General features: G+C 34.9%; 1 protein-coding gene and 1 long non-coding RNA gene across 2 annotated transcripts; both read left to right on the top strand.

Moving 5' to 3' along the window:
* On the top strand, positions 1-1782 carry LOC131011974 (uncharacterized). Its single transcript, XM_057939879.1, has 5 exons — positions 1-343; positions 432-509; positions 619-698; positions 772-974; positions 1489-1782. Exons 1-5 carry the CDS (start codon positions 192-194, stop codon positions 1579-1581), a joined length of 606 nt encoding a protein of 201 aa, XP_057795862.1. The 5' UTR covers positions 1-191; the 3' UTR covers positions 1582-1782.
* Positions 1783-16386: 14604 nt separating this feature from the next.
* LOC131011973 (uncharacterized) lies at positions 16387-17453 on the top strand. Its single transcript, XR_009097154.1, has 2 exons — positions 16387-17050; positions 17147-17453. It is a non-coding gene; the product is annotated as an uncharacterized LOC131011973 (long non-coding RNA).
* Positions 17454-17700: the final 247 nt, after the last annotated feature.

Raw genomic sequence — 17700 nt, 5'->3', positions numbered from 1 at the left:
ATTCTTTTCTTTCCACCGTGTTTCAATTGTCAAACTACCGCCAGTCCACATTATATGTTTGGAACAACTCCACCCGATTATCGGTCTCCTATAAAATAAGACCAAAACCCTAACCATTATTTCCCAAACACACCATCTCTGCAAGAATCTTCGAAAACAAACCCACATATCATTTCATAAAGCTCGAAGCTATGTCAATGGCGAGTTCTTCTTCCATCGTCGTCTTCTCTGCAAAGCCAACGAGTACGAGGTCTTGGAATCCCATCTCGAGATTAGCCGTTTCCAAGTGCAAGAACGACGAATTGAGCTTCTGGGCCGGAAAGAAAACACTCCAATACACCAGGTGCGTACGAGATATGCACTAGAGGGATCACCAGTTTCCAGCTTTTAACATAACTTTTAATGAACTCATATTCTTTTTTCTATTTTAGGAAATCATTTGTTGTGAGTGCCAACACTGCACCTGGAGTTCCACCAGCTTCTGGCCCACCATCTTCTTCCAAACCCATGTTAGTAAATATACTCCATCCTTGCAAACATGGCAGACACCAAACAATAATTTTTCAAAAAAGTTACAACTCTTTCTTTCTCTTGTTTTCTGACATGACAATGAAACAGGAGCTGGATTCTGGGACTAGTGGTATCATTTATTCTACCTTTTTTCACCAACAAATGGGGGCCATTATGGGTGATTAAAAGTAAGAAAATTCAAATCCCAGCTTTAATTTTTTTGGTCAAGGATGGATGCTGAGAAATAGAATACGCACGCAGATAAGCTGGAAAATGCAGTTCAAACGGTGGAGGACATAGTGGAGGCGGTGGAGAAGGTGGCGGGATCCGTCGACAAAATCGCCGAGGACATCGCCGACGATCTTCCCGAGGGATCAAAGCTGCGCGATCTTGTTGAGAAGGTCGAACATTTGGCTGAGAAAACAGCCAAGACGGCTGACTCTCTCGACAACGTCATCGACAAGGTATAATTAATTACTCCTAATTTTTTTTAATTAAAATTAATGTCACGCCATGAATGAAATAATTAATATTATACATATAGCCTACTGATAGTGTCATTATTGTGCGTCTTCTTCTAAAGTAAAACAAATAAACAGACCTTGAAAGATATTATAAAATCGTTCTTATCTCGTTTTTGTAAAAATCTTGACTGATTCTTTATGCTAATTTGAAGTTTAAATTATTAGGTAAGATGGTGTAATTAAATACTATCTTTGTCAAGTTGATCATGTGCCATAGCGACTGCAAGAAACCAAAATAAAGAATAATATAATCCGTAATGTACAGCTCATACTAGTGGGATTATATATATATATATATATTTTATGATTAATGATTTCACATTGATTTGCACATAATTATTTACAATTGCGTCTATGACTTTCTAAGTTTTGTTTAATTCATTATCAGAGTTCATGAAAATCAAATTCAGTTTGTGCCAAAAATTTGATGAAAATTATTGAATGAATTGCGCAGGTTCAAGAAGCTAGTGACCAGGTGGACGACATTGTATGTGCAACCAAAGAAGAAAAAAGTTCATCTGAAGCTGCAAAAAATAAAAATGATTGAATTTTTTCATTTTAACTATGGTTCAACACCAATTTTAGTTACATTTTTCGAAGTTATTATTTGTAAATAAACTAAAAGAAATAAAATAAAATTCCCATTGGATTTTTTTTAAAGAAATACTTTTGATATCTCTTGATGTAGCAATTTCGGATCATCTGTATCAGTTTTCAAGAATTTAATTGTAGGTCATTCTTCCAGCAATATGATTTATCAAACTAGAGTGTAAAGTTACAATTGTTATATTTTAAATCTCAATTTGTAACTGTTCAAAAGAGTGGTACTAAAGATTATAAAGAGTAAATAACAGTATTAATATGTATGTACTTAGCTTTTAATTTGAAGCATTAATTTTTTAGGGGGGCGGAAAAATAATTTCTTTACTCAAGTCAAGAGAAACAATTCCCTCGGCCAATGAGCTCTCAATTTGAAGCATTAAAGATTGATAACTACGTACTTATCTGCATTCAATTTTGCAGCATAACATTCCAAAGATTTGGAGATGTTAGATTAAAATAATAAAATTGCCCAACATATATGTATAGTATATTCTATAAACAATATCAATTTATGGTATTAATGGGACGATATATAGTTATCTAATAGTCATTAGAAAATCATATACTACTAGTATTAATTTATCAAAATGTTGAGCTATGCAAATTGGCCCAAATCCAGGAGATTAAAAAGTTTGTTGAATTTATCAATAGGGAATATATATAGTTAACAACTCAAGTTATTTGAAATGTTTAACTTTTTTCTTCAATTTTTTTTTTTTTTTTAGAAAATCATAGATGATCATGAATAAACATGATCACAATATATATTATTGAGACCGGTGCATTATTGAGGTACTGCAAAAAGGGAAAAAGGAAACAAAATGATAGTATATGAGAAACCCCACCTACCATTCTCAAATTTAATTTCGTGGGATACAGCCTGCATACAGTTAGGTGGAACTACTTATTAGGTCCTTAACAATGCTGTATTAGTTATTAACATAATCGAAGTTCGCGTTTCTCCATGCTTTATCTTGTCTTATTAAAAAAAAATTATTTATAAAATCAAGAAATAGTGGTATCAGTTTAAAATTGCGGAGTTGATGTCAGAGTTCAATCAAATTAATATTTTGCATATCCCCCTTGACCTCGAGTACATTTAATTTTATAATGGAAATGAATATATAGATAGCATACATTACCTTGCAAGTTTGGTACTAGTTTTTTTAGAAAGTGATCAAATCTAAGATTCTAAATATTTTAACCTCCAAACGTAATGCACATATCAAGAAATATGCTCATCTTCCATTTCCATGAGCACATTATGTAACCACCGTTCATGTTTAGCCTATGTTAATTAACTTTATTTCGTTTTATTTAATACATTTATTTTATTTATAATTTATACATAAAAACATGAAACTACAGCACTATAAATAACAAAATCTCAATTTATCATTCAAGCTTTGCTAATTTAAAAATTTTTACGGAACTCAAGTAGTTCTGCTTATTCATTCCATGAACTAAATTCAGGCCACGGATTAATTAAATAATCTTTTCGCAATGAAAACATATCGAAACAGAGAGATTTGGCTCCTAACTAAATTGGCAGAAAATTTTAATATTGATGTGTTTTTTGAAAAAGTTGGATAGGTAGCAGCCTGAACAAAGAAAGGTTTAGATGGAGGAAAAATGAATAAAAATAATGCAAATTAGTTTCGTAACAACCCAAATAATTTTTTTTTTTTTTGATGAAATTACATTAGAAATAATACAAATCACACACACACCCCACCTAGTGATTATTGTGGCCGAGAGTATTCGAACCTGTGACCTCTTGGACAACAGGCAACCACCCCAACCACTAGGCCATCCCAAGGGGACAACAACCCAAATAATTGATCTTCCGATCCCTTGCTTGAAAAAGGACACATTAATTGTCAATTAAATAATGGGTGAATTGAAAGGTGCATGTGTTTCCCGTGCAATAAATGGTCCACATGTTGCTCCCAGCTGTATAAATCGACAGCCATTTTACATGTTTTCATCACTACACATTATCTACAACTTATACACAAGACTAGACCTCGTATGCTTTTCCTTCTTTCTATTTTGTTTTTGTTTGTCTTTGGATATGATCATATAGCCGATTACCCGTCCTTTTTCTTTTTCTTCTTTTTGAAATAATAGCAACTACAATGGAGAGACCCCGGGGACTCTATAGAAATAGGCTCCACCTTAGTAGGACTCTATAGAATTTAATTCAATTTTGTAAAATTAATGCATTCAAAGATTAAAATAAATATTTAATTTTAAATTTAAAAATTCTATTAAATTTAAATTCAAAAATTACAATAAATAAAATAGAAAAAAAATTAAAAATTACAATTAAAACTATTTGAAATATATTTCTCTAGAATGCGGAGTGTACTATAAATAGTTAAACTACATTAGTTTGATTTTATATTGAATCTCACATCAAAAGGCGTACAATGTGAAGGGCACTATAAAAAGATAAGCTACATTTAGTTAAAATTGAAATTAATTCATTTTTTTAATATTAAAAAATGAAATTTAATTTTTTTAGAGGAGTGCGTGCAATGCAAGGTTCCCACATTTCCTCCTTAGAGTCAGGCTCTCCACATCACGCCTCACATCGAGACTAGGGGCTCGGCAATGGCGCGGGTCGGGACTCGTCGAGGATCGACTCGAGCTACTCGATCGAGCCCCGCTGTAGTTGTTCTAAGTAGCTAGCCCTTGCCTTATACAATCATAAGTAGATAGCTGTAAGTGCGTATAAAGACTTTTTATATTTTATTTTTCATTGGGGGTGTTTATTAATTTTAAATTTGAAATTTTTAGAAGACAATTTTCTTTGATTTAATTTATTAATTGATCAGGATTATTACACAATAATTCACACATAATACTTATTATTACACAATCATTCACACAATAATTTTCTTTGATGAAGCCTTGAGCCGCTGATAAACATGCATTTTTACCTCTTGGTGTGTCATATTTGATTTTTAGTTATGAGAATTTTGTGTGTTTGATGATTTATTTGAGCTTAAATTGGTTTATGGTCAAGAACTTGTTATTTCCTTGTTGTTTGAACGAATTTTCAGAAATAATGAAGCAGAATTTGGAAGAATTGGCTGAAATACAAGTTGTAGTTCGTCTCGAGAAGAGTTCGTGAGCGTAAACGGATTATAAATCAGAATTCGGACGAGAGAGAACGAGCCAAAAAAATAATCGCTGCGCAAAGCTGTCAAGATTTCGGTGTTGCATGCGGGCTGGGCGCGCGGCCTCGCCTCGGGCGGGCCGCGTGACAGCACAGATTTAGCGCGAACTTTTTACCATGCTATTTTTCGATCCTACACGGTTTTGACTTATATTTTGAGACCTATGGCATATAAATACTCCCCAGAAACATATTGAAAATAACTTTTACCATATTCTACTTTTCCTAAGAGCTGAGGGAGACGGAGGACGGAGCCAGAGCAAGAACTGAAGATTCTCAATTTCACTACGATTTTTATTGTTGAATGTTTTTCTGTTTTATTGAGACTTTGATTCTAGTTCATATGTCTATGTGTGGCTAGAATCCTTTTTCCGAGGGTTTAGGGAGTAAACATGATTTGAGTTTCTGACTGTTTGATTCAATCAATCGAGATTGTTACTCCTTTTTATGTTCTTGTTTATATTGTTTGCTTTATTGCTTGATCACCAATTTAGCATAATCGTAGGTTTTAGTTTGATATCGAGAGATGATAATTATTACCTGAACAAAGAAGTTAGAACACATTTATTTTAATTATAAAGGGAATTGATATTTGTGAGGGCGTTAATCCTAGGAGCTTTTAGGAGTTGCATGTTAGAAGTGTAATCCGGAGACGGTAGCCTTCCATGTAATCAACGGTTTGTATGCCATGAGAGTGGGTATAGACTAGCTTTGAGATTGCCTTAGGAATCATCTTGATGATTGAAATGAACTTGTTAATTAGTTATGAGAATCTGTTGAAACCTTTGCCTTGGGAAATTCTTCTTATATTTGTTTCTCTGTTTCGCATCTTGATTTATTTGTTTTCTGTTATTTATTTATTTAGTTTTAAAAATAAAACTCTTAATTTCGATTATCCAGATAGAGGATTAGGATTTAGGATAGGAATTGATATTAGTTAGTCTCTGTGGAATACGACCTTGCTTGCTACTGTACACAGTTGCACCTGTGCACTTGCGGTGTGCTAAGAAATTAGTGAACAAATTTTTTGGCGCCGTTGCCGGGGACTGATTATTTATCAGTACTATCTGTAGATTGTTTGATACTAATCTAGATTTTTATTTTTAGGTTAAGGTGCAGATAGGCCCCTCAAGTGAAGGCTCTTAGAGCATTTCACTCCTCTTACTAACTGTGTGTGCAGATTGGCCCTCGAACTCAAAAAAATGGTGCAGATCGCCCCCTCTGACTTAACACCGTTATGGGCCGTTAGTCAGAGGGGGCGATCTGCACTGTTTTTTTGGAGTTCAGGGGCTAATCTACACCTTTTCCCTTTTTAGAGTTCGGGGGCTAATCTGCACACCGTTCATTAAAAAAAATCACATCTCATCTTCTCCGACCAACTTTTCCAGCGTCAATCGCCGTCAGATAAGGAAAATCATAAAACAAGTTCCCAAGCCCCAAATCGGGAATTCCAAATCGGCGTCATTGCTCTCGAAAATCACATAATCGAAATGGAAACTCGAATTCTCCCTCGAACGTCACCGCCCCCAATTACAGAATCACCCCCAACGAATCAAACTTCGTCTCGCCGTAGGCGATGATCGTGACCCCAATCGAGATCGAGATCATGTTGGCCATGGTCTCTGATTTGAAGGCGTCCTTCTTCAACAGCACGCCGATAGTGTAGATGGCGACGGGCATCGTCGGCCTTTATCACCGGATTTCGCCGAATTTGAGAGAAGGAGGCGACTCCTTATCGCTAAAAGCTAGGCGACTCCTCATCGAGAAAAGCCAAGCGGCGGGTTCACCGGATATTGCAGCGGCGATTTCTAACGGAATGGGAGAATTAGGGCTCGTCCTTGACGCTAAGCGTGTGCAGTCGAGCGAGCTCCGAGGTTTAGGGCCCAAGAGAGAAAGAAAGGGGCGGCGCCCTTCGCCGGCCTCGCCGGAGCTTGAATCAGCGACAACGACGATCAAATTTTGAGCGAGAGAGATGAATTAATTAAAAAGTTAAAAGATGCAGATTGGCCCCTGAACTCCGAAAAAACGGTGCAGATCGCCCCCTTGACTAACGGCCCATAACGGTGTTAAGTCAGAGGGGCCGATCTGCACCGTTTTTTTGAGTTCGGGGGCCAATTTGCACACACAGTTAGTAAGGGGACTGAAACGCTCTAAGGGTCTCCACTTGAGGGGCCTATCTGCACCTTAACCCTTTATTTTTTATTATTTTTATTTATGTTCTTTATTTTTCTTTTGGTTCTTATTTTTAGTTCTGGAGTTTTTCCAGGTAGTGCATGAGCAGCTATGGAGATTTTTGATAGCATGGGCACTACATGCTATCAATGGCCAACCGAGAGGGTATATTTGAATAATGTTGCTGCCGCCACAAGTTCTGATTCGGTTACTTTGTTAGCCACTCAAATCGCTGCATTGACTTCCAAGGTAAATGCTTTGATTATTGCTAAGATGGAGTCAGCTGTGAAAAATCCGATGATGATGAAAGAGGTAAATTTTGGTAGCAATTGGAATTTCAAGAATTTTCAGCAGGGTGGATTTCAAAGAGGACAGCAGGGAAACAATCAGAGTTGACAACAGTTCTATCATGGAGGGGTCCTGAATAACGCACTTCAGGCTCCACCAGGCTTCTCTGTCACCAATGGTGTCATCAATGAGGAGAAGAAGCCTAATTTGGAAGAGCTACTGATGAAATTTATCTCCAAGTCGGATGACTGGATGGAGAAGCTTGAGTCTACCACTGTTTCTTTAGGGACTCAGATGAAGGTATTTGAGACTCAGATGACTCAAATGACCACTGCTATTAGCAATCTATATCAGTCGAGCCAATTCCCAAGCAATACCGTGGTGAGTCTAAAAGAGCAGTGTAAGAGCATTGAGCTTGAAAATGAAACTTCATATGAAGTGCCTCAAGTGATAGAAGAAGAGCAAGAAGTTCAGAAAGTTGAGATGAGCTTGGAGGATGAAAATTTTAAAAGTGTTGAAGAGTGCAATGTCCTAAATGTAGTCGACACTTGCATCAACCAAGAGAAATTATTGAAGGCTTGTCTCTTTAGCTTTTATCTAACTCCATCTTTTGATTTTAATTTTGATTCATCTAATGAACACTTTTTGGAGTGTGGTAGTACTTTTGATTGTTCACAGGATGACCATTGTTTTCAAGATATTTGGAAGCTTGGAAAGTCACTTTATCATTGGTTCGCAACAAATGATGTACTCAAATTTGATGAAAAGTGGCCGCCACCTATACCTGCTAGATCGTCAAGCTAACGACGTTAAAAATAGCGCTTATTGGGAGGCAACCCAATTATGGCTAGTTCGTTTTTTTCGTTTATTTATTCGTTTTCGTGTCCCACAATTCTTTTTCAAATTTATTCTCCTTGGTGGTGAATAAGTTTGGGGGGATGTGTTTTTGTGGGTGCACTTTTATTTTGGTAGTTCTTGTTTGTGTCGTTTAGTCTTATTTTGGTTGTTTCTCTGTGATGATACCTTGATGAAGATGTGAGTAGTGTAGAGATTGATTGGATAACCGGCTCATGATGATTTCTGATTAAAATTTTGGAATCGCATGCGTTTGTGTTGATATTGTTGAGATTGAGCATGAGTGATGAATGATAAGCGTGGTATCTATGTATTTGCAATCAATGAAATAAGTTGTTGAGCCCTGACTGTTATTATTTTACAGTCTTATTTCTTATTCTTGAGTGATTGTTCAAGCATGCATGTTTCTCACTAGAACTTGTCTTGGTTTCTCCCTCGAGGTCACATGGTGTGCTTAATAACTTTGAGATGATAGAAGGCCGTCTTTGCTAGCCTATATTTTTCATAATTGTCCTTTTACTAAATGATCTTAGTTCGCCCCTTTGAGCCTTATTATCCATATTCTTTGTTTTAGCCATGGGTGGGAGCTTGGAGATTGTTGTTATGGGGTTGTTGGTTTGTGGAGATGTGTGATTATGGATTATGAACTTTGATATTGATTGAAAAATCCTAGTACCCTACAAGTTGTTGAAAAAAAAAGAGAGAGAGATAAAAGAGAGAAAAGAATAAAAAAAAATGGGTATATAGGATGCTTTAGAAAGTCATAATGTCATGAGAAATAATTGATGAGTTGTGATGGATTTTGTATTGAAAATTTTGGTTATATGAGAGGAAGAGGCCGTGACTCCTCTTGAGTGGGCCATAAACGGGCTCTCTGATATCAATATATCTTGGGGGTAAATGGTAATATAAGGGGTACTTCTAATTAAAATATTTCAAATTCATATCTCACCCATGCTTTATAAATCGAGCATATTGTTAGAGTATAGGTTATACTCTATTACATTATCATTATGTAAATAATTTGTAAATATCAACAGGTGTATTTTTGGAGTCAGTCCAATATCTATCATTATACTTGAATTTGAATGAAACGGTATGATAGTTATCTTTGCGGATTTTTAGCAGCTTTTGGAGAGTTATTTTTTGGATATACATTGCTTCGAATATCATAATCTATTGGTGCATTATTGGATCGTATTTTACAAATAACTCTTCCTCTATTGGTGGAGTCCTATTCGAGCTATAACTCTTGCTAGGGTTCGATTATTTAAGAGCTATAAAGAGGACGATTTGAAGCTGACGCTTTCATTTTTATTCTACTGATATTGAGGAGAATATATTCGTGCTTTAGTTCAGATCATACTGTGTGTGAGTGTGTGATCTCTGTCAATTGTTTTTTCATTGTGTTCTTGAGCGATTGATTGGGCTTGTGTGAATTTGAAGCCGTCAGTCGTAGGTGTTTTATCACAGAATTGAGTAATCGTTCTTGGCGTAATGTTCTTTATTGTTTTAGTACAATTAATCTATAATATTGTATCTGCACATGTACTTACTTTTTCTGTGTGCTCAATTTTATGTCTTTGGATATGTGACAACTTCACATATCATGTGTATTTTTCTAGTACAATTCATATATATATATATATATATATATATATATATATATATATATATATATATATATAGGGTGTGGTTCTAGAGAGAACTACATTATTTGTGAGAACGGGAGAACCATCAAATCTAATGCATCCACTGTAAAAATTAATGCATTCGCTGTTAAAATTAATGCACTAAAAAAATTATTAAAAAAAATGCTCCCTTCAGGATTCGAACCCAGGATCTTCATTCATCCAACAAGATGATGCATCCACCGTAGATCTTGATGATCGAATGGCTGAAAATGGTTCTCCGGTCTTCTTTTATTTATGGTTCTTTCTTGAACCTCTTCCTATATATATATATATATATATATATATATATATATATATATATCTTTTATGATTTACCTGTAAATATACAATGATCGAGTTTAAATAGAGTATATATACGGTGTGCAATTAGAGAAGAGTTCATTTCTTTAGTTATTATCGCTATGTATGATGATTTAATCCGGGCTTGCTTCCATCTCTGTTTATTTTTTTTAAATTTTTTTGTGGTAAACTGTAGGAATATTATTAAAATGAGTAGTGACACCCGAAAATTGGAAGACCAACCACATATAATCTGGTGGCTCAGTCCACACATGAGGGTTCGCAAAATCCCAAGCAGATCAGGCAGTAGTATGAGCCATGAGAGTACAATCTCTACTAATATACTTAACATGGACTGTACCTAACTCTTGGAGCAGACCTTGCAATCACTAATGAGAGCTCCAAATTCTATTCGGTCCTCGTCATTGATAAGCGCCAAAGCATCTATAACCACTCTGCAATTCGACTGCAAAAATACCTTTCCCAACCCCAAACTCTTAATCCAAGACAGTGCGTGCCTCTCGAATTCTCATCGCTTCGCCTTCCTCAACACGACTCCGACCAGGCAAACATGAAACAACAAGTGCGAGCTGCATAAAACTTTGTTAGTCCTGAGCACCGTCACAATTCCCGTTGCACCTGGGGCAGTAAAGAAAGTTGCATCAACGTCACACGCCAGCTAGCCCCACGGAAGATCATGCCAAGCTTTGCAATGCAGCACCACCACAGCTGCTCGTCCTGCTTGCTGGCCATTCAACCCTCATGCAACTTTTCAGTCTTGTCTCGCCAACTCTATTTGCCATTCGAAAAAAATATTATGTAGTTAATTGTTCAACTTTTTGGACTTCAGGGGCTTAATTATTTGATCCAATATTGACTATGGAGAGCAATACGCTATAGGGGACTCTACAATAGAGATGGATCTGCACCTTATTTGATTTTTGATTTTTTAAATGGGTGTTCGAATACTCAAATAACTGATTCGGTTAACTGAATCGGTTATTGGGTAACTGATCACCCAAAACCTGAAAATTTCACTAACCGAATCGGGAACGATTAGTGAAATATGACATATTTTGAGTTCGAATAATCGAAAATTACGGTACAAATAATCGAACCTTAGGTACAATTATTTCCTTTGGGCTTCCAAAAAAAAAAGCAACTTCAGTTTGCAAAGCAATTCTGATAGTTGATAGTAGTAGATTTCTAGCCTATATACAGTCGCTCACAGGCGATCACAGCCTCTATAAATCACAATATAATTGTATTGTTTGGGTTTCAATTCACATTGCTTGGGAGATGGGAACTCCAGGAAAGTGACTTTGTTTTGTTTTTGTCAGGCTAGAAAAATATTTTTGCAATACTATAATACATATGTCATTTATAACTTTTAAATAGACTTAATTAAAGTAACTATTAAATATTATAATACATGTGGTAATTATTGGAGCAGATGATGTAAAATTATTTTGAAATAAAAAATGTGGTCTTCACTAAAACATAGACAAAATATAATAAAAGACTCAGAGTACTAAAAAGAAAAATTAAATATACGAGGAATGGGATATGACCAAAAGATAACACTCAGTCAAAAATTAATTTTGCATTTTTGACGATGATGTTCCATCATCTTCTAATCCAAACAACCATTGAAATTGTTGGTCGTGGTCACTGTCGTCATTGTTTTGAACGAGAAGCACAGCTAGAGGTAACTCCACCACCAACGACTCGAAATGCAAAGTCCCCTCCGTCAAGTAGTTCATCACTCTCCATAGCACCCTTCCAATTTCTCGACGCCCTTTCATCAATTTCAGACATTAAACCACCGTCCATTTCAAGAACCTTAATTTCCAGTTCCAAATAACCAAATTAACATGTTAGCAAACGCTTATATATATATATATATAACTATACCTAAAAGAGGGTATAGTGTACGGGTAATCAATGCATAAAAGTAAAAAATACAGATATAATTTATTTAATTTTTTAATTAGCAATTTGATCTATTTGAATTTACGATTATAGTAAAACCTCTTTAAAATAATACTCAATAAATTAATAAACTCTATAAACCAAATAAATTTCTCTTATCCCAACTTGAGTCAATTCAAACCATAATTAATTTTAACAAAATAATAATATAATAAAATAATAATATTTTAGAGAACCCTTAGTAAATTTATAGGTCCCATTAATATTATAAATTAATAATTATTAAAATATTATAACTTTTTTTTGAATTATATTAAAATATTATAACTATGAATACTATATGGTTACTTGTTAAAATATGAGTCTATTGTTGAATCATTTTGAGCTTGATCATCATTAGGATCTTCACTAATATCAGCCACACAATGAATTGATAATAGATATATGCATTTATTTAATTTAAATATTATCTCTCATTTTTTAATAAATATAACTTGATTTAAAATTGTAATTTTCAAAATTAAGAATTTTTTTTATAGATTAGATAGTTATTAAATTATCTATATATTAACATATTATTAATTATTGAGATTTTATTGTATTTTCTTAGAAATTTCATACTGAATTTTCAAACACATACATATCAAGGTATGATAATATTTATATACAATTCAATGTATACATGATATGTACCCTATTTATTTATTTTCATTTATCTACTTAAGTATCTATATTCTCTCTCTCTCTCTCTCTCTCTCTCTCTCTCTATATATATATATATATATATATATATATATATATATATATATATATATAGGGGAAGGCTAAAATAAGAACGCTTCTTAAAATATAAATTGGGAACCATTTTCAGCCCTTAGATCATCAAGATCTACGGTTGATTCATCACCTTGTTGGATAAATTCATGGTCCTGAGTTCAAATCCCAAATGTAGCAAAAAATTATTTTTCGCAATTCATGCCTTTATACAGTTTATTCATGCGTGTTATACATAAAATTCATGCATTTTTGCTAGTTCGTAATTCTTAAAAGAAGGGTGGTTTATTGAATAACTGCCCCCTATATATATATATATATATATATATATATATAATAGATTTTGGATAAGATAATGTAATTAATTAATAAATTTATAGTATTTTAATATCTAATAAATTAATATATTTTTCTAAATATATAATACTCCCACCATCTCATTACAAATGTTTCATTATTTTTAGGCACAGAGATTAAGAGATGTGTAATTAGTAGATAAAATGAGTTGGTAAAAAGAGCTAAATAAATTGAAATTTGTAAAAGTAGGTATAGAGAGATAGCTCAGATAGGTGGTGGGTTCATAATTAATTAGTCTCTTAATTATTTACTAAAAAGGGGAATGAAACATTTGTAATAGGACATCCCATTTAAAAAACTGGGACATTTGTAATGGGATGCAGAAAGTAATATAATTTACATAATTACCCTTAAATATAAATACTAATAGGGATCGATACTTTGTGCCTAAGACACTTTTTCATTAGTATAGATTATAGGGTTCTTCTTAAAATATAACTTGAATTTTGGTCTCGTTGACTTTTTAGCTTGAATTTTGAAAAGATACATATATAACTTGTATACTTATTTATGTTGTTCATTTAATAATCTATGTCAAATATTTCGTCCAACTAAAGCTAGCGTGAATTAGAGTTTTGTGGCTGGATTTCTGACTCAAATTTTCAAGTTTTCACAATTTCACAAGTTCTTCGAATTTCCGATAAACTCTAATCCACATGCCATTAAGTTGACAACCTTGTTAAGTATAGGCCAAATTTAACAATTTTCTCAAATTGTAGCTAAAAGTTAGTATGGAATTAAAGTTGGGACTATAATTTAAGAATAATTCATAATTATATGTGAGAGATTGAGAGAGCTAGAGTTAGGTACGTTGAGGGTGTCCAAAGTCAATGCAACAATCTTAGCATTTCCAAGTTGCTCAAGCATCCGAACACAATTTCAGAGCCATCATTCTTTCATTTTCTATGTAATCCGATTGTTTATGAATGTTCAAGTGAAGTTTCTCCAACATTGGGAGATTAATATTGGAACATTCCAAAGGTTTATAATCCTCGTATCTAAACGAGGTAAGCAACGGGGCAGAAATTTCCCCCATCAAATGAGAATACGTATTATCCTGATCAATAATTTCAAGAATCCTAAGCTTCGGAGCCTTCACAACAAGCCCATAGGCCATAAACAAGCCCGAAAACGGCTCCTTCACGAAGGTATAATATTGACGAACGCAGTGCTTTCAAGACAAAGGGTTTTCAAATGGCTGCTTCGGCATACAAATCACGTAGCGGAACTGCCTGAGCTCAAGCTCCCGCAGCGTTCGTGCAGCGAAGAACGCGGCGGGGAGCGTCAGATCCATGGAGGCGGAGGGATTGGACGGCGTGGAGCACGCATTCCTCCACGAACGAAGCTGCGAGAGGTGGAAGCTGCGGAGGGTGGCGGTGAGAGAGGAAGTGGGAGAGAGATTGTGTGGCGGGTGAGGTGGAAGACTGGAAGTGGAGATGGGAGAGGGAAAAGCAGAGGTTTTTCCATTTTGTGGAGAGAATGGTTGTTTGAACGGCTTGATTGGTGTCGATCAACGAGAGGATTCGTTGGAGTATTGCGTCTGGGAGTTCTGATTCTGTCTTCGTTTTTTTTTTGAATGATTAATTTTGATGCAACAATCTTCTTGCTTCTTCGTTATTGCATATGTGATAGTCTTTTCGGTGTCCCAATTTGATTTTTTGACCGGTTCTGTTTTTTATTTATTGACTTTCAATTCAGGGAAGCACGTTCCTTCCCATTATCTTGCAACTTGCAAATATGTACTTATTTTTTTTATTTTGGGTTAATTGTCCCTCAAGTAAAAAAAAAATGGGTTAGTTGTCGAATATATTACTCCTTCTATTCCATTTATATAAATTAATTAGAATTTATACAAAGATTAAAAAACACATTAAAAATAAAAATATACTCCCTCCGTCCATGAAAGAACTTCTTAGGAGGGAGCGACACGAGTTTAAAAAAAAAAATTGTTAAGTGCATTGAAAGTGGAGAAAATGTATATAGACATAGCCAAATCAAAGTACAAAAATAAAATACACCAGTGGAATGGGATGGGACCAAAATTTAAAGCTCCAACTATACTAGAAAACATATTAAAAGAAGCATATCAACACCAGACATCAGATAAAAACAACAGTCATCAGTCATCAATATATTCTTAAAGTTCTTTGATATTGACATAAGCCAGGTTTAAAACTTGACTCCACCATCTTGTCCAAATTAGGGCGTAAGAAGCTCTTGGGGCAAGCTAAAATATTATTCACTCCGTCCCGCTTCAAAAGACCTTATTTTATTTTAGGCTATCCCCTTTCAAATTACTTCATCCAAATTTAGAAATATTTAATACTATTTTTTGGATGATTCCACCACCACTTTACACCTTTATCACACATTTCTTAATTTTCGTGTTGAAAAATTTAGGATCATTTGAAGTGGGACGGAGGAAGTTATTTTATACTCCCTCCGTTCCATTAGACTCACTACAAGAATTCAGCTCATAGACAACATAATATAGACAACATGCTTCTAAACCGGTTGTCTATGATAATTATAGACAACGGTTTTGGAAAAACCGTTGTCTATTTAGGGCGGTCATAGACAACGGTCTGAACCTCGTTGTCTATCCAAAATCGTTGTCTATTTAGGGCGGTCATAGACAACGTTTCTGAAACACGTTGTCTATTATAACTATAGACAACGGTTTTGAAAAATCGTTGTCTATTTAGGACGGTCATAGACAACGATATTGGAAAAATCGTTGTCTATAAAAGAGGAGTTTTTTCCTACATTTTTCTCTCTCTTCTTTCACTAATTTTTTTTTACTATTTTTTTCTTTAATTTTTTTTAAGAACATCATCAAATTTAATTCATAAAAAGAATACTTAATACTACATCTTAAATTTAAGTTAATGAAAAAATATTTAATATGGTATAAAAATCATAAAAAATAAATAAATTATGAAAAAACAAAATTAAAAATATTTTATTTTTTTTCTCTTCATTAACATTTTATACCCATATTAAACATTTAAACCCAACACTAACCCAATTTCCATATACTAAAAAAGTTCTATTTTTTTAAATTCATAAATTTTCACTTTAAATTCATAATATTTCATAGAACATTAAAATTAACCTATTCTCTACAATAACTATGATTTGTATAATAATCAATCCCCATATATATCCTTTTTATTTTTAGTGAGTTAGTAATTCCGCCTCTATAATTTGCTAGTATTTCTTATTGGGCAATTTGATAGTTTTTATTTATTTAATATGATTAATAGTATTTAAGTATTAACATATTCTAGAATGTGGGGTTAAGTTTGTATACAATTTAAAATTAAGTTAATGTCTAAAAAACAAACAATATAAGGTAATAATATATCTCTCTCTCACTATTCCCCTTATCTGCGCCGCGCCCCCTCCCCTCCCATCTCACTATCTCTCTCTCAGATTTCATCCCTCTCTCTCAGCCCTAGGTCCCGCCGCCACAGCCACTTTGCTCCATCGCCGGAGCCCGGCAGCTCCATCGCGGCCAACCGCCATCTTCTCCCTCCTCTCCCTTTTCTTTCTATCACTTTCTCTCTTCTCACACCCAACGCACACACCCAGATCCGCACTCAAATCAGCGGCGTGGGTGCCGCCGCTCGTCCTTCCCGGCAAAGCAACGGCTCCCACAGAATCCGCCGCCGCCAGCCACGCCGCCTCCCCCTCCTGACTACCGACGACACTAGCGCCGCCGTCCTCACTCTCCTCTCCCCCAGATCTGACAAAATCTCTCCCTCACTTCGGCGGACGACAGCAGCCCTCCTCCGGCCGCCGCCACCGCTCGTTCTCCCCTTCAAATCTTCAACCGACAGCAGCAGAGTCGCGGCCGCCGCCGTCCGTCTGCCTTGGTAAAAACCCTATATTTCTTTAGTTTCTAATTCCTTTCATTTCGTTCCCCTTTTTGTTTAAAAACTGAAATTCTCTTCTCATTCCCTCTTTGGCAGACGGTGGTGGAGGAATTTTTGGTGGTTTGGAGGCGGAGTGAGGAAGGTTTGGAGTTGGTGGATGGGAGAGGGGCGCCGGAGGAAAGGGCGAAGGAAGGCGGAGGCAGCGCCCAGCGGAGAGTGAGAGCGTGGGTAGTGTTCATAGCTTGTCCATTTGATGTTTAGAAAGAAACGACGCACCCTTTTGATTCAAATGTTGGATGAAATTTGTGATGTTGGATGAAATTTGTGATGTTGTAATATTTGATTAATAATGTTTGAATGAATGTATGGATTTTTAGTATTAATATATGTATTTTTAGTTTTCTATTATGAGTTTTTAGTATTGATAAATATATATTTAAAAAATTAGGAAATATAAATAAATTACAAAAAAAGTTATTTTAAAAACCATTGTCTATATTAGAATAGACAACGATTTTTGTTCGTTGTCTATCAGAGAATAGACAACGGGTTTTCGACCGTTGTCTATTAGAGAATAGACAACGATCGGAAAACCGTTGTCTATGACCGCCCTCCAATAGACAATACTCTAATTTACAACAGTTGATTTT

The sequence above is a fragment of the Salvia miltiorrhiza genome, chromosome 2, assembly GCF_028751815.1.
Source record: "Salvia miltiorrhiza cultivar Shanhuang (shh) chromosome 2, IMPLAD_Smil_shh, whole genome shotgun sequence".
NCBI lineage: Eukaryota > Viridiplantae > Streptophyta > Magnoliopsida > Lamiales > Lamiaceae > Salvia > Salvia miltiorrhiza.
The sequence above is the reverse complement of the archived record's forward strand: the minus strand, read 5'-3'. Positions and strand labels throughout refer to the sequence as shown.

Coding starts and splice junctions, on each gene's coding strand:
- LOC131011974 (XM_057939879.1), top strand. CDS start 192: ATGTCAATGGCGAGTTCTTCTTCCATCGTCGTCTTCTCTGCAAAGCCA. Junction 344..431: donor AAAACACTCCAATACACCAG/GTGCGTACGAGA, acceptor TTTCTATTTTAG/GAAATCATTTGTTGTGAGTG. Junction 699..771: donor GCCATTATGGGTGATTAAAA/GTAAGAAAATTC, acceptor ATACGCACGCAG/ATAAGCTGGAAAATGCAGTT.